Raw genomic sequence first — 24276 nt, 5'->3', positions numbered from 1 at the left:
TCATTGAAGAATTTCTCCAAAACAAACCAATTAACCGGTAATTTTTTTGTTGTCTTTGAAATTGCACGCAACTCTGAGTTTGTTTGTTTGCATTGTCATGGAAAAGAATCTCTTTTTTTTGACGCTGAAGAATCCATTGAATCCACTGATTCAAGATCACAAGTCTGTTTTGGATTTTCCCACATAAAAAGCACCCTAAAACTATGTCCCCATCCCTTTAAGTCAAATAGTAACATTATTATTATTATTATTATTATTATTATTATTATTATTATTATTATTATTAAACTCCCACATTCGCTTCTACTTTTCCTTTCTGCTGGGCACCAATCATCCATGCTTTCACTGTAGGAACCAACAGGCCACCCAACAATATCTGCACAGGATGATATATCAAGAGAGGTATTGACATCAGTGACAGATTACTGTGTCCTGCAAAGACTATTTTAAGCATAGGGATACCAAGTGTCAGCGACTTGTGTGTAGAACAGAACATAATGGCCACAGTGTCAGCTGGGGTGAATGATGATTCCTTCATGGTTGCTAAGGAAAATGTTAGCATGAGTAGACAAGATTGTAAAATTACAATGAGGAAGACTACGCCTACTAAATGCGACGAATCTATTTCACTGTTATCCTGAGAAAACGTATCACAAAAGGTTGTGTAGATTATTAACAGCAAGACACAGCTACTGATGGTGCCAAATGGGGGCTTGGTTTCTTCCATCCATTGTTTTATGTACATCCTCAAAAACTGGCCTACCAAAAGTGGTAACACAACGGTCATCGACAACTGAGTTACAATAGTCAGAAATGGCACGCTAGAGGACGAACCAAAAAACAGCAATAACAAGAAAGGAGTTACGAATATTCCTAAGAAACTCCCAAACGCCGAATTGAAGATCGCGGCAGCTTCGTTTCCTCCGACGGCTTTCGTTAGAATTACGGCGGACGACACTGGAGGCGGCATACAACCAACCACGAGCAGACCTTTGAGAAGCCATTTGTTTAAGCTCGTAAACTGTAACATCCGTTCAAGTAGGGAAAAAACTCCTGGAGCAAAAGCTAATGTAAAGCTCTGAACAAAAATGTGTAATCGAAAATGGCCAAAGGCGCTCCTTAGTTCCTCGGTCTTCAGCGACAATCCACTGTTGAGAAAGATAGTGGATACAGCTACATATTTAACGGTGATTTCTGGCTTGAGAATTCCTCCTTTGGCGCCTATATCTGGTGCAAGTCTCGCTAAGGATATCACTACAACTATCCCGATCAAAAACCAGTTCTTTTGTAGGCTAGAGAGCATTTTGTGTTGATAACTTTCGACGGTAACGAATATCTACGTAGATTCTACATACGGGTTTGCCACGTGCAAGGCTACGTCATATAGCATCTGACGGACAGGGTAGTGGTCAATGTTCGCAATTAAAAATCGCAAAAGAACAACCTTCTAAATGCTGAATGACATTTATTTCGTTGCAAGATTAAAATAACACCGTTATTTACCAAGTATCAAAGTTCAGAGTTATTTTCCACATTTAAGCTGGCATCACATTGACAGTCACTCTATGTTCACTCTACAACAACCAAGCCAACACCCAGCCCTACCCCTACTAGGCCTCCCTTTCGTACGTACATAATTGTCAGTTTCCGCTGATAGCGTTCTCGTGCTGCAGAAGCCATTTCTTTGTGGTCACTCCGTTTGGGGAACTGTAATTTCCAAGGTCTCCTCCACTTTTCACCACTCTATGGCAGGGAACAATAATTGAGATAGGATTACTCTTCATGGCGAATCCAACAGCTCTTGCCCCTTTAGGATTTCCCGCCATTTTGGCAAGGTGTCCATAGGTTACTATCTCTCCGGCTTTCACTCGATCTTTCAGGATTTCCCACACCTTGCGGCAAAATGGTTTACTTTCATGTTCTCGGGTGTTAATATCTGGAATCTTAGCTTCCTCCAGCGAAGAAAAATCTGAGAAGTAAGTTTCCAACCACGCGATACATTCTCTGATGTGCCGCGAAGAACCGTGGCTTCCAGATAGTTTCCTCGGATTATTATCTTGTTCGCTCAGGTCGGGAGCATTTTCCGTTGCTTCTTGAAGAGTCAAACTTGTAAGGCCATAATCATCAGCCGTTATTTTGTAAATCCCAACTGGAGATCTGAAGTATCCAACTTGTTCCATTGTGACCGAAAACCGACTGGAGAATGTTATCTAACGTCACGCAAGCCTACGGTCACGTCAGCAATCAGGGTTTTTCGTCTCCCCACCCCTCCGGGCTGTTGATTTCCTTCATCCAATGCGACTGAGCGGGGTGCCTATTAGATTTCTCATTTGGTTGCGATAAAGAAGTCCGAGTCTCGCTTCCATATGATGTTGTTAGATCTCTATGAATGACATTTACCTATCCGATAAAGCGCCTCTACATTAACTGTAAAACTTTACTCGTGACATATTGTTTATTTGCACTCATGTTTTTCTTTTTTTTTTCACATTAAAAAAATTATTCCATTTACGATGAAGAATTTTTAAACAAACTAACTATACCATTACAGTTTTAGGTAAACATTAAAAAGTTGCTATAGCAACAAAATCAAACAAACAAACAAAATCACTAGAGATAGATTGCTAATAACTCGAATGCACAACTGCAACTCAAACAGGAACAAAGTTCCCGACAGGTTTAAAGTACAGGTCACTTTTCACAGGTCACTCGTAAATTTTACTGGTGCATTGACCTTAGAGTGATTTTTCAAAGCACTTGTCGCATTAAATCTTTCTTTCCTTTAATACAAAGATAGACTCAGCCGTGGCCAAATGGCTAAGATTGTATATACAACTGCATATACAACTGTATATACAACTGTATATACAATCTTTAGTGATTTTGTTAAAATATATATGTATGCCTGTTGGGACTGCAATGATTTTTATATCGGAAAAACTAAAAGACGATTGCATGACAGAAAAACTGAACATTTTAAAGCATTAATTAATGGTCATCATACGTCGGCTGTTGCGGACCACGTTACATCAACTGGTCACAGTTTAAAATGGGATCATTTTGAAATTTTAGTGAAAGGGCGATGCGACACTCACTGTAAAATAAAAGAGACACTCTTGATCAAAGATTTAAAGCCGACCTTAAATGAATATGTAAGCAGCGAAAAGCTGTGTCTTTATTAGTTTTTGTCACCTCTATTGTTACTTAATAGTTAATAGTTCATTAGTTAGTAATCCTGTATATTTAAACTCCAATTTTGTATTAACCGTCACTTCTGAAGACGTATGCAGAAGCATACGAAACGTCAAGTAAAAGATAATTTCAAAAAGGATGCGAATTCAGTGATAGTCGATCTACAGTCTCGGTCACAAATGTTGTAACAAAGACGGAAATTTGCCCCCTCTCCCACTTCGATGTTGATGTTTATGGGTTGGGGTGCAAAAACAGCTAAAAACCAACCGGTAAATGCAACATTGACGGGAGGGAAGAGGAGCGGTACGTCATTACTAGCTTTGATGCGCTTCACTTGATGTTCAAGCAAAGTGTTACAACTATTTATGACCCAGGTTGTGTCATGAAATTTCTTTGCAGGTGTCATGAAATTTCTTGGTCCTTTCTTTTCCCCTCTCACGCTTTACCATTTAGTTATCGTCTTAGTGTTATTTTAGTTCGTTAGTATTCGCTGTATTGCCGAGAAGTGTTATTTTTATTCCCTAGAGTATAGTATTGCCCCTGTTAGTGTCCCTGAATTCCTTTTGTGTTGTTATGTAGTCACGTAAAAATGTATGTTGTAATTTGAATGAATTAGTGAAGCTATATATGTGTAAAAGACGTGGGCGTTAGCAGCCAGTTGAAGAAGAAGGTAACGAGAAAGTAAGGTTTGGAGAGTGAGGGCAGAAAGGAAAAGGCACAGAAAGAGAGAAGGAAGAGTGAAAAGAGTCAGAACACCGCTGAGAGTCATTAGTGGAAGCTGTTTGAAGCAAAGACAAAACCCATTTGTCGGCAGCAGCGAGAAGCAGTGGCAACGGAGCTGAGATAAGCAACCAGAAGTTTGTGCAGAAGTGACGACCGAAAGGAAGAGCTGAGAAAAAGTAAAAGCAACCAAAAGATGGTGCAGAAGTGACGACGTACCGAAAGGAAGAGACGAGAAAAGCGAAAGCGACGGGAAGAATTAATGCAAACGTGTGGATGAAATTGTCAAGGAACAGCGGGTTGTTTGTTAGTGGGGTTGACTTTGAGAGGAACTGTGTAGAACCGAACTTTTAGCTTAATTTGTTTACCTATTTTAGTTTAAGGCCTTTTGTAATAGCAGTAAGATTAAGAATAGTTTATTTTCCCCTCCCCTTTATTTACCCCTATTGTAAATACGTTAATAAAATTGTTGTTAATTAGGTAGTACATGGTAGTTTGTTGCGGGAGCGAGGGAAGGGGTTTGGTATTTTTCTTTCTTTTCTTTTTCCTGTTATTTTCCCTAAGGGAGTCCCCTCGGCTATCGTTACAAGTTGTAGCCCCAGCTGTTCAAACGATGGATAGTAATGTCCGCTGGATAAATCATTATCAATATCACCAATATCCAGTGGGTCAGTCGCAGCGAAACCAACTGCGCTATCCAAGAAGATGTGGACTCAAGAGGCACAGCAGAATAAATCACTATCCATTGGATGAGGGTCCCCTATACCACTTTGTAAAACTCAGTCACGTATAAATATTTGGCCTTTTCACGCGTCACGATTAATATCCAAAATTCTTTTATTCGAGACGATCACGTTACACACACATACAAAAAGAAAATTTCCTAATTAATATTTTCACTTCTCGTAACAAGATGTTTATCCTCCCAGTTTGGCTGTTCGATCGAGGGGTCCTCTAAATTGTAAGCAGGTCTGTAAGACCCTCAGAGATTCCAACTCCTTTTGAGTGTTGAAGGAAAATAGGAGGTATTTTTTAGCGCCGAACGCGCGCTCGCACGAGCGACTAGGCGCGACCCGCAGGGGGGTCTGAGGGTATCCCCCCCCCCCCCTAGGAAATTTCGCAAATTTAGTTTCTCTCAAGTGGTATTTCCTGCATTTTGACATCATTTTAGTGATATTCTATAAGGTCTTTATTCTTACCTCTGGAGTCTCGCCATTTTGGAGCTGCTAAATGATAGTTGTCTAAATTCAACACTGCAAAAGTTAAGCCAGGAGCCCATGAGTAGAAGCCTCCATGTGCACTATGTCCTTGAGTCAACCTTTGCCCGTATCTTTCTATTTTTAGAAACAACCCATCAGCAGGAGACTGACATTTACATTAATTTACATCAATTCGCACAATTTGCGTACATTGTTTTTGCTACTTTTGTCTTCGTTAGACAATAAATTTTATTCTGATTGGCTATTTTAAACAGCGCATGCAGTGCCGAACAACTCGTGGCGTTCTAAAAATAGAAATATACGGGCAAAGTTTGACTCATAGGGCTTGTATGGGGGGGGGGGGGGGGGGGCAAGCTCCTACTGATGGGCTCCTGTTAAGCTTAATTGCGAGTTGAACTCTTAGCCGTCTGTCCTCTGATGGAGTCACGTGACATTTCGACTTCTAACTAATGCGACCCGTCACTACTTCTAGCCTTTTCCAGAGTAAGAAAAGTAATCTTAGCCTTAGATGATGATTTGCGTTTTTGTGCGCCTCGGTTCGCCTTCGATTACTGTAGGTGACACTTTTTTAATAAAAATTTGATTTTTACTCTCCTGAGGTCTCCTGAATTAGAATTGACTGTCGTTAGATTCAACAAGACGTATTATTTGTGGTCACAAATGGTCTCACCTCTGTGATGCCATCTACGACTCAGCCATGGTTGCATTCCGCAAGAAAGAACGCAAGAATGCTGACTGGTTCGAAGCTTGCTGGGAAGAAATGCAACCAGTCACGGAGGCCAAGAGGAAAGCGATGCTGGCTCACAAGCAGAACCCTTCCCCAAGCACACGTGACGCCCTTCGAGCAGCTAGGAGCAAGGCCCGGCAGACCGCCCGCCACTGTGCCAACGAGTACTGGCAGAACCTATACGCCCAAATCCAGCTAGCAGCGGACTGTGGCCACGCAAAGGGGACGTATGAGGTCATCAAAATTGCCACCGGCCCTACGAGCGTCAAAACAGCCCCGCTCAAATTAAAGACTGGGAAGGTCATCACTGAACAGAGCATGCAGCTGCAGCGTTGGGTGGAGCATTATCTCGAGCTCTACTCAACCCAGAACATCGTCACAGACATTGCCCTCAATTTCCTGCCTAGGTTGCCAGTCATAGAGGAGCTTGACAACACGCCGACACTGGAAGAGCTCAGCATAGCCATCGACGGTCTCGCCTGTGGCAAGGCACCGGGGAAGGACGGTATCCCACCGGAAATTTTGAAGCATGGGAAGCAAACCATCCTGCAACCGCTTCACGAGGTCCTCTGCCCAGCTCATGTGCTGGGAGCAAGGTCACATCCCCCAAGACACGAGAGATGCCAACATAGTCACCCTGTACAAGAACAAGGGTTACCGTAGTGATTGCAACAACTATCGGGGCATCTCTCTTCTGAGCATCGTTGGCAAAGTCTTCTCTCGGGTCTCACGCTGTGCTCACTCGTGAAATATTTTTCAACACTCGAAGAGAAATTTCGTATCTCCGCGCGGCCATGTAATATCCTCTATATATTTTTTCAAGAACCATTAGTGGTCTATTTATGACTTTTATCGATCCATATGAAGTCCAAGCCCTATCAAAATCTAATCACAGCCTTTCGAAAACTACACGTTTGTTCAGAATAGCCGGAAATTCATCACGCAAAACAAAAATTCGTTCACGTTGACATTTTGATTTTTTTTTTTAATTTTTTTGTTTTTATGGACATGAAAAGATCTTACCATCTTTAATCACGAATAAAAAAATTTCAAATCACGATTCCCGAGAAATACCGTAAAACGTTCCATCACGCTTCATGTAAAAAGTATATAGGGGACCCTCTCCACAAAATTTTGACCACTGTGATGAAAGCATCTGCTTCTATAGTCATTGTGAATCTTCCTTTTCTTTTTTCTCTTTTCTCGATGTTCACTTCAAATTCAAATAATAATTTTGTGAGATAAAAAAATTCTCGCGACTGCAATCTCTGTTACCATTGGCAACTACTAGTCGAGCCACGTATTATTTTCTCCCATAATTCCTTTCCAGTTCAGTTCAATCATGGCGACTCTTGGACTTCTGAAATTTTGTATATTTTCTGCTTTTGTTTCGCTACATTACACGCAGGCAGCGAAGTATTCGGATGGGGAGAAGGTACTTGGAAGAAGTTTCGATTCTTTCGTTCATTAAGACGTGAAATGAAGATTATCTGTTCCGATTCAGGTGCCATTGTATGTGAACAAAGTTGGTCCGTACTTCAACCCTCAAGAAACATATCATTATTACTCACTACCAGTATGCCGACCCGAAAAGGTATTTTATTTATTGAATTGGCTACTCGTAGACGTACATTTTCCTTTTGGCTGTTATTTAAGTGGCACAGTATCCCTTTAATTTGCTATTTCTGCGTTTGTCCACACAAACCGGAAATTGACGAAGATTAAATATTCCTCGCTAAGTATCCTCAAGCTTCCTCAGGATTCCTTTTTTTTCTGGTTTATGAACAAATTATATTCACAAAGTTAAAGAAGAGGTTTGGAAAATCGAAAGCTCTTTGGGGAAAATTGAAAAAAAAGGAGAGCTTTGCTAATGGCTTTGGAGCTTTTAGATCAAAACAATTTAAGCATATTTAGAGATCATCAATCATACTACACTGTATATTGGGGGGGGGGGGGGGAGACAGGGGTGTTAGAACCTCCCATTTGCATTGTTGCTAAGAAAACACTAATGCAAGTCAAATATTGGGTTCTTGTTTTTTAAAATATTCTAAGGCGTCAATAAATGACAACAAGTAGCATCTTACCTTTCTCTCCCACTTCCCGCCCTTTTCTCTCCTGCCTCCTGCCCCCTGTTCTCCTGAGCTCCTGCCCCCCCTGTCCCCCAACTATATGCCAAGAGTAAGAACAATATTATTATGATTTATTTAACATTCAATTTCAAGGACCAAAATTGTGGAATTTGTTTGGAAAAACGATGAAATCATGGTCCTTAAAAAAATTTGAAAATCTTTAAGATGATCTGATAGGTACAGTACCACTCAAAATTAAGTTACCACCTTGTGTTGCAATTCCTATCTCTCTGCAGTAGCGCGAGTTAGCTACTTAAGTCACTTATGATATGAAATTGTAAGGGGGAATCTATGTCGAAATTGCCCGGTAGGAGACAACGTTTAAGCAACAATAGACATGCATCTGGTTGACAGACAAAAATTCCGATATACGAACAAGCGATGAATTCATAACAAAAGCAATGCGTAGCGCAAATGTTGTGGTTCTTGTAAACAGAGCAAATAAAATGTAATTGACTTCGAATCGATCCATGCCTGTTTCTTTATCACTGCTTAAATCGATCTTCAATCATTTGTAGATCTGATTGTCTTCATTTGTTCAGAAATTAGCAATAGACTCTCACACATCAATAAAAAAATCCATGTCAAAATTGCCATAAGGAGAAAACATTTAAGCGTCAACATGCATCTATATTAAATCCTGATTTTTGTTTTGTCATTTAATTCAAAGGTTATTCTTTTTTGTCTTAAAGCTTCGCTATGCTACCTAATATTTTTCTCTTTGAATATGACAATGTACCTTCTTTCTTTAAGAGTTATTTTCTGCATTAAGGACTATTAAAGTTTAAGTTATGGTTTTAAATAGGTTAGGTAGCCGATTGTATTGTAGTTTTGTGTGTTACTTGTGTGTGTTTTGTTTTGTGTGATACTTGTGTGTCCGATGTGTCTTTTAAATATCTTTTTTAGTTTGGCTTCCTACTTTCTTTAGCTTTCATAGTTTCATTATAATTTGTTTTGTTTGGAAAAGGGTAATAAAGTTGTTATTTTCTTCATTGCAACAGGATTGTTAATTCTGGGTCAAAAGTATCTTCCCTTCTACTTCTTTTGATTTCTAGGTGGAACATCGCAGTTTAACCCTAGGCGAAGTTTTGGATGGTGATAGAATGGCTGTTGCCATGCATGAAGTAAATTTCAAAGGTAATAATAATAATATCACAATAATAATAAAATAATAATAATAATAACAACAATAGAGCGGTTTTTGAATGAGTGTCTTAAAAGTAATTACTTTGGCCAATCAAAAAGGATGGAGGCAATCCAGTAAACCAGTCAAAGCTATAAGTAATTACATGTAGCCAACACAAAGTGCAGGAAAATGTGCATGCGTGAGCCACGATTGGTTTTGGTTTCACTTCTGATTGGTTGAAAAAGTGGTGCGAGAACTTTGAACCAATCATGCACTGAGTGAAGTAATCATAAACCAAAGTAATTAACTAATTACTTTCGACACTCAATTGAAAACCACTCTAACTCGAGTAATCATTGATTATGAAGTGCGTTCATTGAGAGAACTTTAGAGGTTGTAATCACTAGAGGAGTCAAGATGCCATAAAGACAATGCATTTACGCATGGAACGTCTATCAAAAGTATTCATATGTGAGGCTTGTGGAGTGTGGCTAAAAATGGACAGTTTGTCCGAGGAAAAAGCTGATGACGAGAGAGATTTCTAAAAAATGTCCCTCGCCAAAAATCAATGTGTTGGTGTGAATTGATTCCATACAAATAATCAGGAAGTACGCTGTTGAGAGAGTTGAATTTGTACTGTACAGTGTGTATGTTACAAAGAAGTTATAATAAGAAAAGACAAAGACAAATACAAATACAGAAACTGGTCACCCATTAAAATATCTTCAAAGCTAAACTAGTTGGGTGGCCAACATCTGTTAGTTTAAGAATGTTTACAATTGTCAGGAAAGAGGCCAAACAGTGTAATGTACACAGTTCATTTATACACAGGGTTAATATTATGAAACAATCTACAGATGCGATGGTCATTTCGCTGCTACAGACGCAATCGTCATTTGTGCACATGACATATCAAAACCAAGATGGGCATGCACATATAACACAGGGCTGTCAGGGGACGGGCCAGGGGACGGGGATTTTGCCCTTGAGGTATATCCCTGGCTACTTTAATATAAAACCAGCATGTTGACTTGACTACAGCAACTCGAATCTCCGGCTATTTTTTTGTATTTCCCCACCTACATCAAGAATTAGTGACAGCCCTGATGACATAACTGTAATCCAAGATGGTGCTTAGAAAGCACATGGACGAAAAATGAAAACTTTCTAATGTTCACCCGATGCACAGGTTTCTCCGGGTAATCCGGTTTTCCTCCCTCATCAAAATCAACTCACAGCTAATTAACATCTAGCTGTGGTGCCGTGCTCCGACATCAAACATGGATTATTATAGCGGCAGCCAGAGGTGCCTTTGTATGCTTTCAGCCCGATGTCGTGAGCCGCGCCCTTCGCAATTCAGTCCTCGACTGCAAGTAAAAGTGATTAGCACTAGCAATATTTATATTTATTTATTTATGCCTCTTGATTGGCTTAGCACTGTCAGGAGATGACAGGGTAATGGATTTAAGGAAGATGAGAAGGAAGAAAAAATAGTGTTATGAAGCAAGTTTGGGATTTAAATAGGGTGGAGGTCATTCCAGTAAGTTGTTGTTGTTGGGGCCAAAATTGGACCTCAAAGATTGGTGTTGAAATTTGCACTGAGAACTTTGCTGCAAAAGATTGTACTGTAAGGAACAGCCAGAATATCTTGACAAGAGTACTACAAAAAAAGTTGATGTTACAGTAGTAGGAAGTGTGCAACTGCTTGATCCTTGGTTATTAATTTGTTATGATCTGCTCCTGCATGGTAACTCTGACAACAGAAGGTCTGTTTCAGTTTGAAGAAATACTGTTATTATCTACGCGCGTATACTGTAAGTCAATCCCCCATTTTCAAAGCCTAAACCTGGTTTTCTTCATTTCTGGCTAAGGAGTTAAAATTCAGATCGATAGGATTTACACAAAAAGCTGATCTAATGTTGAAATAGGAAGGAACTTATTATATAAGTGGATTAAAATAATGAACACCAACATCTTCAAAGAATAGCTCTATGAAAAGCTCATCCTCTTGGAAAATTTGGTAACCAAACTGGAACTGGCAGAGTACTGGTAACTAATAACTGGATGTGTTTTCTGATTTTTGTGCACCCTCATTTTTAAATACAGGCGAGCCATTCCTGTAAGTCCTTACACATGTTGGAAACTCCAAATTCTGTTTACTGACCATTTTTTTACCATTACTGTAGAACAACAGGCTGCCTTCATTAAGGGCCGGGCACTGGGCAAACTGACCGGCTGTGGACATGACTTTGCCGAGCTGCTTTCAAGATTTTTAAATACAAAGATTGATTTAAAAAGACAGTTTTGTCTTTTTTTGGATCTGTCTTCTGTGAAACAAAACATATTTTCTGTCAAAATGTCACAATTTCGTACGCTTCATTCAATTTCACTGAGCCACAATTCAACTCAGAAAAACAAATCGCCATATTATGCGTTGTGAAAACAATTGTGCTCCATAAAAGACCATCTGAAATGTTCCAATGTTGCGTGTTCAGCAAAGATTGCAGTTGATCGCCAATTATTTTTCTTCGTGAGTCGAATTGCTTCCAGCTAGGAAAAGGCTGATTAGTGAGCTCACTTTTTTTGTGTCACATTAATGAATTAAAATTTTTTGTCTTGTGGATATTGGTATCAAATCGTTAATTGTCTAAAAATGGTGTGTTTTTTTTGGGGTTAAAGAAAATTGCTTTGGGCTTCAGAATGCGGGAAACACATGTCTGCAACTTGAGAATTTCAGAAATTTCAGGGGGAGCATGACCCCAGACCCCCCTATTGCTTTGCCCAGGTGTTAAACCCATATGCCCTCCTGCTTCAAACCTTAGGGAAAGCCCTTCTTAGAATGTAGGTTAATGAAAGGAAATAAAGTGGCTCAAACCGGTTTCAACACTTGAAAGAAACGTTCTACAACACTTTATCACTTAACAGCAATGTTGTGGTACCATATCATACACCAATTATTGCTTAAAGAGATTAGGCCATTTTTGTGAGGTAGCAAGTTACCGTGGCAACAGGACAGCCCCGCAAAAACACCTCATATTTTGGCTTTAGCTGCTCATATCTCAAAAACGAACATGGTGACCCCCATTTTTTTATTTCTGAAAGGTAATCAGCATGCCAGAATGAACATTCTGCAAAGTTAAAAAAAAGTCTGTGGAGTGGATTCAAAGCCACTGGGTTCAATTGGTTTCAATTGGTTTCAATTTAGAGCTCGTTGAGGTAGCTATATTCCAGCTAGTGTACAGTGTACATCTTTGATATTTGACATCCATGTTATGGTCAATTGACACCAGTGAAATCGAGGTACATGTATCTGCTGACCAGTATCATATGACCATATCGTGGGCTCAAGTTTAGAGCTCATTGAGGTCAGCTGTTTTTTTTTTTTTGAAATGTTGACTGCTGACTATGTACTGGGTTTCAATTGGATTGCAGGCTCAAGCCAGGTTAACTTATTGTAAGAATAAATAACCAGGGAACTCTGCTTTTAGGCCTGGCTAAATCTATGTATTACCCTTATTGTATGGTAATGATGATTATTTAATATTACAGTACCACTCGAAACTACTGCGCCAATTGCTGATAGTGTTTACCGCAAAATCAACTAAGGTTGGACAAAAACCGCATCCGAGGCAAAGGTGAAAGCAATTGAATGCCGCGGCCGATTTAATTGCGGTAATGTGCTGGAAGAAAACAGTGGCTGTGGTTGCAAAGCATTGTTTAATGTTATCACACCTAGCTCCCCAAAGTAAAGAATGAATATGCATATTGTTTTTCACAGCAACGTAACAAATCACACTGTCATGAAAGTCTGTTATGGTCGTCTCACTTCATGTCAGAGAACAGAGAATGTTGATGACCTTTCGTCATGCGTAATTCTTACATTCTTTTTATTTAATAGTTTGTAAGTTTTTCGCTATCATGATGAACAGTTCTCACAAAGGCGTAAAAGGGACATTTCTGAAAAAAACTTTTGGATTATGTGTAACTATTCACCGCCAGTGCAGTCCGATAGGAGATATATTTAGAATCAAAAGCGCTTCCAATTTTGCATCCTGTCCAAATAGAAATGTTTACGGGATAATTGTTGAAAAGCTTTAACCTTGAACTAAACGTTTATGAATGACTGAAATATTATTCCCACAAAGAACTGTAAATATATTCCCAAAGTTTGTAAGCAACACCTTGTTTTGCGTTAATTCAGAATATTATTTTTAAAGTGGCAGGTTATTCAGCAGTTGAACTTGAAAGTCAAAAATATTCATTCTTCTGAATTAGTAAGGTAAAGTCTGCTACGAGCCTAGAAGGCCCATCAGGCCGGCGCTTATCTCCGGTTACTGTAGCATGAAGCAACTCGGAGTATTTCTACTCCCCCCTGGATGGGATGCTAGGGCATCGCAGGGTTACCCCAGCATTACTTGTATAGATTCGCCGGTACCCATTTATACACCTGGGTGGAGAGAGGCATTGTGAAAGTAAAGTGTTGTGCCCAAGAGCACAACACAATCAATGTCCCCGGCCAGGACTCAAATCCTGACTACTCGATCTGCACTGGAACGCACTAACCATGAGGCCACCGCACCTCCCACAGGCTTCAACATTCGTAGGATATTCTTAGGCCGGGCTGAGTTCAACCGTCTATCAATTTGGGGAGTTAAAATGTAATTAAACTATAATGTATGCTGCACGCGGCATCTTGAAAACAAAGACCCCTTTAGACCTCCAAGACCCTTAGACTCGAAAGCAAAGAAAGTAACCCAAAACCCTCAATTTGGCTAACGCTAGGCCTAACTAGGTCTAAAGTTGGTTTTTGGGTAGACCTAGGGCTAGTCAAATTAGGGTTTTTGGGTTACTTTCTTTTTTTTGAGTCATGAAATACATGTACGTTGTTTGATCTGAACTGCTTGACAAGTTTGTAACAGATGGATAGCCATGTAGCCTGAACAGCTGACAATTACTTGTACAGTTAATAATTATTGTTTTCTTCCATCTTTTGGGTGATGAGATCGAAATGCCTTTGGCATATCTTTCAAGGCCAGCTGCTTCAAGCGTCATCACCATCAAGACAAGAATTTCCCAAACACATAGTATTTCTTGATAGAATTTCTGCTGATCTACTGAACAGATCTCAAACAATTTTAGAAATCTTGACGTTTGCTGGAAAAAGAAAAACGAGAAATGCCTTAAAGGGACTTTATTGTAATCGAATGAGCCTACCTCTGCAGATTGTAAATACGGCAAATATGCAATATTAATTATTATCGATGTGCAAAAATATGCAGATTGAGATTTCTTTGATATCATCTGCTCTAAATTACAATGCATAAAAGAAAGAAAAAGCCACACTTTGTCCTCACTTAACCACAGCGTAAATCAACTGGAAAAAATCTAGGTGGGATCTCAGCTTTTGGTTACCATAGACAAGGTTTTTACCTCAGTCAAACTGGAGATTACATCAGGGGTTTCACCTAGTCAGAACCACAGCAAATGCACAAATAGCTTTGAGCGGTACTCTAATAATAATAACAATAATAATAATAATGTATTATTATTATTATTATTATTATTATTATTATTATTATTATTATTATTATTATTATTATTGCTTTGATGAACCAAACAATGTATTTAATCAAGACATGTTTCGGATGAAACATCATCCATCGTCAGTTGTACAATGAGGAATAAAGTGAAGTTGTGCAATAAGTAGTGTAACAAAGTGAGATATAACATGATTAATTAAGGATGAGGGCGAGAACGGAAAAAAAAAAACCAACTGAAGCTATTTAAGCTAAGAAAAGAGACTCATTAGAAAGTATAAAAGGGATAAATTGAGATGTGTGACTTGGGAATTTAAAGATCGCTGCTCCCAAAGGATATGCATGGCTTCTTTAATTTTCAATTGGAATCTGTGGAAGCAGAGTCAAGGATTTTAAAACAATCAGCAGCTCAGGAATGGGCATTTGTCGATTTCTCGGTGCCTTGGGATAGGACCGTGGTGACTAAAAAGGATGAGAAAATTGTAAAATATTGTACTGTCCTCTGGCAAAGGAAATCATGAAGATGCATCTGGTGTTGTTCAAGATTGTGCTATTGTTAGTTGGTTGTTTGGATGAGATGTCTGGTTGGTTGGGATTCTGGATGTGTTGGGAGGAATGTAAGCCTCCACGGTCATTGGGACCATGCCAATCCGCCAGAAGACACTGAGCCTCAGCTTTGGGACCATTGGACTAAGCAGTGTTTACGCCTGCAGAGTTTGAATACCATCTCCTCCTAGGTTGCCCTGATCACAGAAAATCAAAGATACTATTATACAAGAGCATGTCGTAACAAATACGTGTAACCAGGGTCTTGCAGTTTCACCAGTGCTCCCCAAAACACTTGTAGATTCTGGCTGTTGCCAAGAGTACAATCTTTTGCAGCATCTTGAAGTCACTGCAAATTTCAACACCCATCTTTGAGGGCCAATTATTTTTGATTTTCCTTGTCACAACATCTAGGGCCCCAATGACAACTGGAATGACTTCTACCCTATTCAAATTCCAAACTGGCTTATTACTGAATTGTGGAGATGGCAATGTTTTTATAATGGACGGGGAGGTTGTTAAAATTAATACTCTATATTTACAGTAATTTCACTCATCAAAAAATACTATATTATAATTTGCAGTCCAAAAGAGGAGCCATATTCCACCTCAGGATGTTCCTTGTCAAAGAGCTGTTTCTAAGATATCATTAATACTTGTTTTTCCATTGAATAGAATCTGTTCACAGCAAAAAGTTGTGTACCGTTGCTCTCAAGGAAAATGATGTGGAACAGTTAAAGGAAGCTATTGAAGACTTGTATTACTTTGAATTTGTTTTAGGTATGTTTATTCACATGCTTTTGTCATTGTCAAGGAAGCTCTTTCTGTACAAAGTTAGTGGACCTTGTCAGAAGAGAAGTTAACATTCTTGAGATTAACAGATAGCCCCTGTATCAAACCACTTGGGTTACCTATTCGAGCTTTTTTTTGGCAAATTGATGACGCTTTTTTTGGTGGTCAGAGTAACATTCAATTTTTTACCCAGGTGGATCATCATTAAATTTTATTCCAGATCATTCAGGTATATGATCATGGCTTGGCTTTGGTAGTTAGGTTAACCTGTTGACTTGATCCTGAACTGACCCCATTGACAAGTAAAACCACCTGGCCCCAGTTGTTCAAACGATGGATAGCGCTATCAGCCAGATAAATCACTATCTAGTGGATAAAAGTCATAGCGAAACCAATTGATTTATCCGGTGGATAGCATCATCCACCTTTTGAACAACTGGGGCCTGGTATTAGATGTAGTAGAATCTATTGAGTCTCTCTCCTAGAAGTCAGTGGGTTAAATTACGGAATAGTGGTGGCTGATTAACTGTATGTACAAATTATTGTGCTTGCAACAAGTTGATCTGCACACAAAAATGTTACAGTAGTGTTGCAATTTGGTTTATACATTACACAGTGTTTAAATCACTCTGCAAGTACTCCCGGTTTTGAAGTTTGTTATCTCTTTTCAGACGACCTGCCCTTGCGAGGTTTCATTGGTCACTTAGAGGAAGGTGGATTTTTGCCACACACGCACAAGGTTTTCTTGTGGGCTCATTTGCATTTCAACATTGCGTACAATGGAGATCAGGTACATGGCATTGTGCAATATTATGTTGGAGAATGCAGGTTTCTTATATAGTTTGGAATATCAACTCAATTGTATTCATAAATTTTAATTAAAAAGTCCATGCTAGAATTTATTCATTTATGTACAACAACTTTATTTGCAAAAATAACACACATGTAGCAAAAAGGGTGTTGACAGAGAAAAGCCAAATCATCATGCAAAGTCAACCCTCACAAAATCAAGAAAGGTGATTTACCAAAATTAATTTAAAGTTAATTTATCCTTTTTGCCTGTATCTACATATATCTTTCCATGTGTTTATCTGTCTGCTTGCCTGTCTGTATTTTTTTGTCTGTGTATTATCTGTTTGTTTTATGTATTATAAAGACTTGAGGGTTTTTTTATGATGATGATGTCTTCTTAAATGCATGTCCTCTAATAGATCATAGGTGAGAACTAATCAAAATGCGTCGATTATTGAGGTTGTTACATAACTATCTACCACAGTCAAGGTGCAGTTTATAAGGTCATGTGCCGCACAAATACCTGTGATTGATTTTTGCAGTTCTCCCTCTATGATGACCATTAAATGCATTATCCCTTTTTGAACATGAATGCAAACAGCCAAACTAACATTGCTTCACATGATTTTACATTTATCTCAGATCATTTCTGCAAATGTGAGTACAGCAAACCACCAGCCAATCTCACTTGACAACCTTGACTATCCCTTTGAGGTTTCATTTACATACAGTGTAACATGGGGCCCTACAAAGTGAGTTTAAACCTAACTTGATCTTTACACTGTAGCTCTTTTGTTACAATGTAGTTTACACCCTATGGTGAACCTGATACTGGTCAAAATTGAATTAAAGTTTAGTTGAGTCTCTTTTTTTTTTTTCCTCTAGCCCTTTGAGAGCATTAATAATAATAATAATAATAATAATAATAATAATAATAATAATAATAATAATAATAATATAGGGTCAGCCGAGCAGAGATGGCACAGTGGTGAGAGCACTTGCTTTCCGCATCATGCGAGGTTTTTCTCCAAGTTCTCTGGTTTTCCCCTTTCCTCAAAAACCAACATATGATTTTGATATGACTGTGTTGATTTGATGCGTGTGTAGTGTCCCTAAGTTGTGTCCCAGCACTACATACATCATCATCATCATCATCAACACCATCATCATCATCATCATCATCATCATCATCATCAACACCATCACCATGATCGAATAGTAATATTACCCTAATTAATAGAGTAATAGGAATAAAAGGAAATTGAGAATCATACTAGTCACATGTATACCCGGTATAGATAAAGAAATTTTATTCTCGTCTTCAATATGGTTTTTGTAACCATGGCTTACTTATTCTTTCGAGCAGCACTCCTTATTCTGAGAGACTGAAGACAAAAGGAGGGGGAACATTTTTTCCAAAGAGTTTGGAGGTGAGAATTGAAATTAATGTTATGGCCGAATGCTCTTTAATTGAAAATACCCCTTATTGAGGACGTTTGTGCCCATTGCTACTGTGCATTTTTTCGCACATGTCATGCACACTTTATGCATCGCAGACCACGTAGGTATTGCTGACAGTTGCAAGCTACAGTAACTGTAACAGTAAGATCAGTCTTAAAATAACACAAGCTTCCAAAAATGCACCTTATCTTGAAAATGAGCGCAGTGACCCCCCATTTTTTTGCCTTTTTGGCAAAAGTAGATTAATACCTTTCTGTATGGCAAGTTTTAAAAAAACCTGTATGTGGGGACATTTTGGGTGCGAACGTCCTTAACAGAGTGTAATGGTCGAGCTGTAAGTTTTGGCCCTTGTTTTTTCCAGTTCAGTTTATGCACCAAGTGAACTGGAAAAACAACAAGCCATTTCTTACAGTATGATGCAAGAAATCAAGGTTATAGCAGTACATAGAGACCAAAATTAATAATTTTGATGACACCTGTTTTGTCTCCTAGATCTTTTAACCAAGCAACGAAGACAAACATTTAAATTTAGCGTAGCTTATGGTAGAATATGGCCTTCAAACTTTGCCATTCTAGGAATTCATACTCTTTGAGTGACATTATTAAACAGTTTTTCTGAAATTCATATTAATTTTTTAATGTGTTCATTGAGATAGTTTGCTGTGTTTACCCTTTTAGATTCACTGGTTGTCAATCATCAATTCAGTGGTGCTGGTGTTTCTGCTAATAGGATTTGTCTTCATAATACTGGTAATAAGAAACTGATAATTTAAAAGAATAATAATAGAGTATTTCTTTTTTGATTTAAGGGCACCTACATGTAGCCCTTAACCCATTGTCATCCAAACCGGCGGAAACCGGCCAGACTTATAATTATTTTACTCTGTCTAACGCCAGACAATTTTACTCGTCAATGGGGAACCCGTGGGAGTCAATGGGTTAAAACCAGAAACCCATAAGAGTTGAAACGTGTAACGGCCCCTTGTGTGCTGGGAAACAAGCTTCTGAATATTCAATTTGCTAAGTACCATAATTTTATTTGGAACAACAAGAGCGAGAGGTTTCCAAATATGGTACCTACTTAGCACTGAAACATTCAACCAATCAGTTCGCACTGAATATTTGGAAGCTGTGAACACGCGTTACACGTTTCAACCCTTATGGGTTTCTGTTAAAACTCAATCTTCTACTACTACAGTGCTACTACTACTATGGCTGAGCTAAGGCACGCCTCTTCCAGGTCTCCCTATCCAACAAAGCTGTTCTCAGTTCTTCCGCACTTTCCAAGCGAGTATCACTTTTCAGGTTGTCTGTGTAGGTAACAACTGGTCTTCCCATGTTCATGCGTCTACTCATTGGCTGCCAAAGTACTAGTTTAGATACTTCTTCCTCCGGGTGTACAACACAATGACTGGCTAGCTTCAACCTGAAACCCGTTTTTGATGATACTGGTGGTAAATTTCCATATAATTCCTTGTTGGTCAATTTAACATCTTTTGGTAGAACATCCATCTAATTTCTCTTCTCATAATGAATAATCTATTATATTAATTAAATTGCTGTGATTGGCCTAAACTGCAAGCCTTATCGTAACGCAAAACACTGACTGTGCATTAGCCCAACTTACACCATCTTACATGACTGTATGCTTACCCCTGGTGGAATCTTGTAAACAAATTCACAAACTGTGCTGATGATGATGAAAGACAGACCTGGCAGGAATCTGCATTCAAGAAGTTGTCAAGAGCACTGACATGGGACTTTTTTTTTTCTGGTTTGTTTAGTACTTTTCATACCTTAAAATGGGACAAAGTACAGTAAACTGTTTTTGTCATGAAATCATTCAATCAGCTCTTTTTTCTCAAATCGTATCAAACGTCAGGAAGTCTCACAAATAAATCCACAAAAATTCCTACAAATTCCTCGTGTCCAGGAAAGTGCTCAGCTGCAGCAAATTAATTATCAGAACTTCACACTACTACCAGACATTGGCAATAGAAAACTACTGATAAGAAAGTTGGGTGCTACTTATGATTCGTGGGGTTGTCTTTTTATTATTTTTACCAAAAACTGTTCATCCAGTAAACTTTCTGGTCGTCTCAGACAACCAGATGACTGCTAATTTTGAGCACTGGAAAGATACAGTGTGTAGCTGACCTTAAACATAAATACCTCTCATGAACTGAGTTTGCATTTGAGGGCTTTTGACACTTTCAAACCTGAACCACCCCCGTTGACTTGTGACTAGACTAAGTGCCTCCGTTAACAGCACGTATGGCCAGTATTAATATTGTTATATCAGATTCTCTAGTTCTTGTAGAATTCTTCCCATTGAATTGGGTGCAATCAGAGCGTATACTACCCGAAAGATAAAAGTTAACCCATCAACAACTCAAACATCCTAGGACGTCCGCAGTCGATGAGTAAATCAGGTGGCATTAGAGTAAAATCTGTTGAGTGACTCACTCCCATGGGTCAATGGGTTAATAAGTTGTTTTACACCTACAGATGAGAGTTCTTAAGAGTGATTTTGCAAAGTATAACATAACAGATGATGATGAAATGGCTGATGACCTTGGTAAGTTGTTCAATCAAAAATTAGATCATTTACAGTAATGTTGGATCTTTATTGAAGGGCTATTATGCTTTTAAAAAGCTTGGTTTAGTGATTTTAGTTTTTGCATGCCTAGATTCTTTTTCCTATGGGAACAAATGTTCTTTCTAATGCAAAACATTTTCATTGTTCTTGCCATGCAACATGGCTGCCTTGCAAAACCTCTATTGTCCACAGACTTTTAAATGCAGGATGTTTAAGGTTCACCCCCCTCCCGTTCCCCATGATCACTGGCTGGGTCCATAAAGGAGTGGACTTTGCTTCTTCCTAGCAATTTTGTCCCAGTAACATGAGTGATGTGGTGCCATGGTGAACATACTCTTTTAATAGATGACTGTAAGATAATGAGATCATTGAATTTGATCAATCTTAGATCAAGATGAAGTTGGATGGAAGATCATTCATGCTGATGTCTTCAGATTTCCTCCATATAAGAGCTGGCTGTGTGCTATTTTAGGTAACCTAAAATAACACTTTGTTTTGATTAATTTTTGTAACAAAAAAATACCAAGTGTACAAATCATGTGGCAGTCAGTTCTCTAATATCAGGTATCAACCTAAAAGTAAAAGTGTCTTTTCCCTGGAAGTTGGCTGAGTTACAGGAATTTAATGTGCATACTGCTCAAGAGATAGGAATACAAAATAAAGATGCAGTACTTTGATAGGAGCACATTTTTGCATAGCTTGTTTTATGAGAATCACAGGTAAACCAACTGTAAAAACCCAACAATTTCAAGGTGTTGTGAAGGCCACTTCTAACCTCTAAACCACTTAACAACAACAAGAATAATTATTTTGGTTTTTTATTTACAAAACCACTACTTGTGTTTGTTCCTATATTTTATCATGATTATATTTTTAATGTATTAAACAAGCACAACATTTACCATGGAACAGGACACCTATGCTTTTACTCCCAGTGGGGAAATCTTTCCTGATGTTAATCTTTACCCTTTTTCTGCTCAACAAAGGAGGTAGTGCTGGTCTCTGATTGATTAATAAATTGATTTTTATTGGAAAATGAACTGCATGATAATGCTAATAAGGCAAAAATTGTAAAGTTAACAAAGATATCCTAGAATAAAGGGTGCAAAGGCTTTACTCTGGCTGACTGGCTGAGGCAAAACAACTTACCGGTACTCTTACTTATCAGTGGGGAACCCTCTGGGGGTGAAAACGTTATCAACCTCTTCCATGTTTAAATTTTCCTTTTGACACAACAATATTAACATGTCCGTTATATTGAGTCTGTTTCTTTGTATGGGTCCTTTCTATGCCTGTCTAGGTATTGGCTCCCAATTCATTACACTCTGCGTGTGCATCCTGACAATGGCATACCATGGAATGTTTAATGTACATAGGTGCGTGTTTGTGTGGTTTGCATATTAATGCAAGTCATTAATTTTGTTACTATTTCACAGGTGTGGGTGTTCAGTTTCTCACCCTTTGCTTTGGTATCATATTTATGGCATTATTGGGTTTATTTAATGTTCACAGGTAGGCAGCAATGTTTCTTTTTTGCAGGGATGTAGGCAGTGGAGAATTTGAAAGTTTGGGTGGAATATTCTGAAACAGAATTTATAATAATTAATTATTATAATAATATTATTATAAATTGAAACTAGTTTTTGGGTATGCCTCCATTTCCTCTGATTGTTAAAAAAAATTACCTTGTCAAAGCCACTGACTGTTGAGATACTTTGTTAGAGAGCATGTCACAAGGTGTCTAAGAGTGCCTTGTTTTTTTTTGTGTGTGGACTTTGAAAAGGAGTTCAGTGTTTTAGCTTCAGGAAGCAAGAAAGTGCATTGCAACCTACCATTTTCTTATCTGCCCTTCCACATTGCTCAGTGTCCTGTGAATTTTCCTTTCCCCTTCTCATTTTCATTTTTCTTGTCATTACCACATGTTTAGCAGCATTTTAAAGCATGTCAAGTCACGTTATTTGGCAAAGAACAAATGAATTGAATTGATTTGTTAAAGTTTAGTATTGGTGATGAGATAGCACTTTGTACTCAACTCTTGTTCTCTTGCATTAACATTTTTTGTGTTTCTTTCTAGGCATGGGTCCATGAACACAGCTGGTGTTCTTCTGTATGCCCTAACTTGCTGTAAGTAAGGTTGCAGTCTTCAACCCCTTGGGGAGGCGGGGATAACCCTAGTCCATCGCTCGGGCTAACCCTGCGATGGAGTAGCATCCCATCCAGGGGGGAGTAGAAATACTCCTAGTCACTTCATGCTACAGTAACTGGAGATAAGTGCCAGCCTGATGGGCCTTCTAGGCTTGTAGCAGACTTGACCTTTTCTCAGCTTTAATCTATTGACTCCTGAACCTGCCCCAATGATGAGTAAAGTCGTCTGGCATTAGACAGAGCAAAAGTCTCACTCCCAGGAGTCCATGGGTTAAAGACTTGATATTAAGGATCATACATGTTATTCTCAGTAATATTATGGCTATTGCTTTGTTTTGAATGGGTTTAATTTCTGGTTCTTTGAACACAGCACAAGAAAGTGATTTTGCCTTGACAGTTTCCATGATTATTAGAAATTTTGTTTCTCTTAGCTCCCATGTAATTTTCTTTTTATTGTTATGAAATCGTTGCAGTACAACGAAATATACTTTATTCTTTTCATGTCAAAAACTAAGGTTTGAACTTGACCACATATTAAGCTTACAGTCAGTTGTTTACTTGTATCAATAGTAATTAAAACAAGGCCAAGTTATTTTAATACAAAGAAAGACTCAGACAAAAAGGCCAGAAATAAAATCTATATAAAATAGAAAATGCATAAACAGGTAGGTCCCTGGTATAAAGTCTATAAACTAAAGGAATAAATATGGTTAGAAACTTGGCTAACAGTAACAAGTAACATACATGTACCATACTCTCTTTGAAATAATTTCAACCTTGCATGCTTTTGAAATTAATTTTCTTAGTGTCTCGTATGTGATGATGCACAACCAAGAAACTGATGTAAAAATAATGATAATTAGAACTTTACTGCTCAAATACTTGCACACGCAGACTCAACTTCCATGTTGCAAGTAACACTTAAAACACCACCCAGCACTACAATAATAATTACCGGTACTACTGAAAAATTGTTCATTGTTGTTTTCTTTAAAACATTTCTACAGTGTGATCATCCCACTCTCTTTGAAAGAGGCCTGGACAAGTTTATTTCAGGGGCCACTGAGAGGGAGTGGCCCGGGAGGGGGGGGGGGGGGGGGTGGAGAGGGCATTTCTTACAGTGTTGTTTTTGGCTTGATCAAAGACTTAGCAATTTACACTACTCCTACATAATGATACTAAGACCTAGCTTCCCCCCCCCCCTCCGCCTACTTTAAAATGTACGTGTCCTCCGCTGCCCCTGTTATTTTACATCTTGCGCAGCAGTGGCTCAGTAGGTTAAGCATTGGT

At 38.6% G+C, this 24276-nt stretch overlaps 3 protein-coding genes across 4 annotated transcripts in view; 1 reads left to right on the top strand and 2 right to left on the bottom strand.

Annotated features, from left to right (window-relative positions):
* Positions 1 to 283: 283 nt before the first annotated feature.
* Positions 284 to 1303, bottom strand: LOC138003841 (sodium/bile acid cotransporter 7-like). Its single transcript, XM_068850105.1, has one exon. The coding sequence runs from the start codon at positions 1301 to 1303 to the stop codon at positions 284 to 286; it is 1020 nt and encodes a 339-aa protein (XP_068706206.1).
* Positions 1304 to 1640: 337 nt separating this feature from the next.
* Positions 1641 to 2209, bottom strand: LOC138003843 (methylated-DNA--protein-cysteine methyltransferase-like). Its single transcript, XM_068850106.1, has one exon. The coding sequence runs from the start codon at positions 2178 to 2180 to the stop codon at positions 1641 to 1643; it is 540 nt and encodes a 179-aa protein (XP_068706207.1). The 5' UTR covers positions 2181 to 2209.
* Positions 2210 to 7194: 4985 nt separating this feature from the next.
* LOC138003840 (transmembrane 9 superfamily member 1-like) overlaps positions 7195 to 24276 on the top strand; it is a 24485-nt gene continuing 7403 nt past the window's right edge. Inside the window, exons 1-12 of one of the 2 annotated variants that reach the window (XM_068850103.1) lie at positions 7195 to 7294; positions 7364 to 7453; positions 9044 to 9125; positions 15873 to 15977; positions 16661 to 16779; positions 17424 to 17533; positions 18148 to 18211; positions 18921 to 18992; positions 20751 to 20820; positions 21230 to 21313; positions 22278 to 22353; positions 22916 to 22965. In XM_068850103.1, the coding sequence (XP_068706204.1) occupies positions 7202 to 7294; positions 7364 to 7453; positions 9044 to 9125; positions 15873 to 15977; positions 16661 to 16779; positions 17424 to 17533; positions 18148 to 18211; positions 18921 to 18992; positions 20751 to 20820; positions 21230 to 21313; positions 22278 to 22353; positions 22916 to 22965 (1015 nt within the window). In that variant the 5' untranslated portion in view covers positions 7195 to 7201. Of the gene's footprint in view, positions 7295 to 7363; positions 7454 to 9043; positions 9126 to 15872; positions 15978 to 16660; positions 16780 to 17423; positions 17534 to 18147; positions 18212 to 18920; positions 18993 to 20750; positions 20821 to 21229; positions 21314 to 22141; positions 22218 to 22277; positions 22354 to 22915; positions 22966 to 24276 lie in introns of both variants that reach the window. The other variant, XM_068850104.1, reaches the window with a different exon arrangement.

This window comes from Montipora foliosa, chromosome 5 (assembly GCF_036669935.1).
Source record: "Montipora foliosa isolate CH-2021 chromosome 5, ASM3666993v2, whole genome shotgun sequence".
Taxonomy (NCBI): domain Eukaryota; kingdom Metazoa; phylum Cnidaria; class Anthozoa; order Scleractinia; family Acroporidae; genus Montipora; species Montipora foliosa.
The sequence above is the reverse complement of the archived record's forward strand: the minus strand, read 5'-3'. Positions and strand labels throughout refer to the sequence as shown.

Bases quoted from the DNA above. Each gene is read 5' to 3' on its own strand.
- LOC138003841 (XM_068850105.1), bottom strand. From the start codon at position 1,303: ATGCTCTCTAGCCTACAAAAGAACTGGTTTTTGATCGGGATAGTTGTA.
- LOC138003843 (XM_068850106.1), bottom strand. From the start codon at position 2,180: ATGGAACAAGTTGGATACTTCAGATCTCCAGTTGGGATTTACAAAATA.